The sequence below is a fragment of the Octodon degus genome, unplaced genomic scaffold, assembly GCF_000260255.1.
Source record: "Octodon degus isolate 3935 unplaced genomic scaffold, OctDeg1.0 scaffold00146, whole genome shotgun sequence".
Lineage (NCBI taxonomy): Eukaryota > Metazoa > Chordata > Mammalia > Rodentia > Octodontidae > Octodon > Octodon degus.
Genome location: NW_004524722.1, coordinates 4,591,102 through 4,593,214, shown reverse-complemented (window position 1 = coordinate 4,593,214; position 2,113 = coordinate 4,591,102). Strand labels below are relative to the sequence as shown.

General features: G+C 46.8%; 1 protein-coding gene across 1 annotated transcript; it reads left to right on the top strand.

Moving 5' to 3' along the window:
- Positions 1-730: 730 nt before the first annotated feature.
- LOC101568901 (olfactory receptor 51G1) lies at positions 731-1,758 on the top strand. The gene has a single exon (XM_004641985.1). It carries the CDS (start codon positions 793-795, stop codon positions 1,756-1,758), a length of 966 nt encoding a protein of 321 aa, XP_004642042.1. The 5' UTR covers positions 731-792.
- Positions 1,759-2,113: the final 355 nt, after the last annotated feature.

The following is a 2,113-nucleotide window of genomic DNA, read 5'->3' as shown; positions in this document are numbered from 1 at the left end:
CTGCCTTCAGGCTCAGTTTCCTGATTCCAAGGTAAAGGTTAGAGGCTTTGTCCAGTTGTTTCTTCTTTCTCCTTTGTTTCTGTACTTCCGACTTGATGCATGCCCCCTCAGCATCCCCAGTATTACACTAAGGTCTGGCTTATCCTTGCCAATACTGGAGGCCCACATCTCTGATGATGTTTCCTAGGACTAAGCTGAAGGCTCACTTTCCTCTAAACATGTGTCTTCTAGGAACTGAGTTCCTCCTGTCACACCCTCCTTGGCTTCAGCTTTACATACCACCATTTGCCTCCTCACCAAAAGCTGTCATGTAGATTCAGAGCTTGAGTGACTCTAGTTGCAACCTCTAAGCTCAAGGGGTTCAGCTAGATGTTTTCTGTGCTGTCTCTGCTCCTATGGACACCGTGGAATGTAGGAAAATATGTAAGCCACTTATAAATGCATTTGAAGGAACTGCCTATGTGCCTTATTCTAGTAGGCAATAATGTAAAGAGATGTGCATGTCCATATCTCACATATATAGCATAGATTCCTAATGCTTTAGTTATTAAAATGGATAATTTTTAGGGGAAAAATGCATAAATAAAATGCCTATGTAAAGTGACTTCATTAACCCTCTAGGAACTGACACAGGTGAGCATACCACCATCAAGCTAAACATTCCCCTTCCAACCATAGTACCTGCTGTGTTGAAACTCTTTAGTCTTGGCTAAGTGACTGAGAATTCAGCCCTGTCACTTTTCTGGAATCTCATTTTGTAGGACAGGTTGTTGAGTCCAAGACTGTAAAACCATGGCCATCCCTTACAACACCAGTCTCCAGAAGGCATCTTTCTTTCTGACTGGCTTTCAAGGTCTGGAACATCTCCATGGCTGGATCTCTATTCCCTTCTGCTCCATCTACCTGACAGTCATTCTTGGGAACCTTACCATCCTGCATGTCATCCGTACTGATTCCACCCTCCACGAGCCCATGTACTATTTCTTGGCCATGCTTGCCCTCACAGACCTGGGCCTTTGCCTTTGCACACTGCCCACGGTGCTGGGTATCTTCTGGTTCAATGCCAGAGAGATTGGCATTCCTGCCTGCTTCACCCAGCTCTTCTTCATCCATACCTTGTCTCTAGTGGAGTCTTCAGTTCTACTATCCATGTCCATCGACCGGTACGTGGCCATTTGCAACCCATTACGTTACTCCACCATCCTGACACCTGCACGTATTGTCAAGATGGGGCTGAGCTCCCTGCTCAGAAGCGCCCTTCTCATCCTCCCCTTGCCATTCCTCCTTAAGCGCTTCCAGTACTGCCGCTCCCATGTGCTGGCCCATGCCTACTGCCTGCACCTGGAGATCATGAAGCTGGCCTGCTCTAGCATCATTGTCAATCACGTTTATGGGCTCTTTGTCGTGGCCTGCACCGTGGGGGTGGACTCCCTGCTCATCTTCCTCTCCTACGCCCTCATCCTCCGCACTGTGCTGAGCATCGCCTCCCGCCAGGAGCGCCTCAGGGCCCTCAACACCTGTGTCTCCCACATCTGTGCTGTGCTGCTCTTCTATATCCCCATGATAGGCTTGTCACTTGTGCACCGCTTTGGTGAGCATCTGCCACGCATTGTGCACCTTCTGATGTCATATGTGTACCTGCTGGTACCACCGCTTATGAACCCTATTGTCTACAGCATCAAGACGAAGCAAATCCGACAACGTATTGCCAAGAAATTTGAGTTTGTGAAGTCACATAGATGCTTTCAGCAGGATTAGCTTGGCACAAAAACAGGCGTAAACCCCAAACCACATTTTTTGTTTGTTTGTTTCTGTTTTGGGCAGAGGCTTTGACTTTAGCTATGCTGTGAGAAAATGGCATGCTCCCAATTATCAACAAGCAGTGATCACCTGGGGAGCATGCAGGCTGTGTGACCTTGACAAAGTGGTTACCTGACTGCCCTTCAGTTTCCTCACATGAAGGATGAGCAGGAAGGAAATTATAACACCTTCCTTCCTCTTAGGGATGTTGTGAAGATTTGAGAGGATAATCATGTAAATCCCTAACAGTGCCTGAGGAAAATAAAATTGTCAATATATATTAAAGATTATTATTTGAGAAAATCCTCAAAAG

What these genes read in the sequence shown, in the direction of transcription:
- LOC101568901 (XM_004641985.1), top strand. Translation starts at nt 793, where the DNA reads ATGGCCATCCCTTACAACACCAGTCTCCAGAAGGCATCTTTCTTTCTG.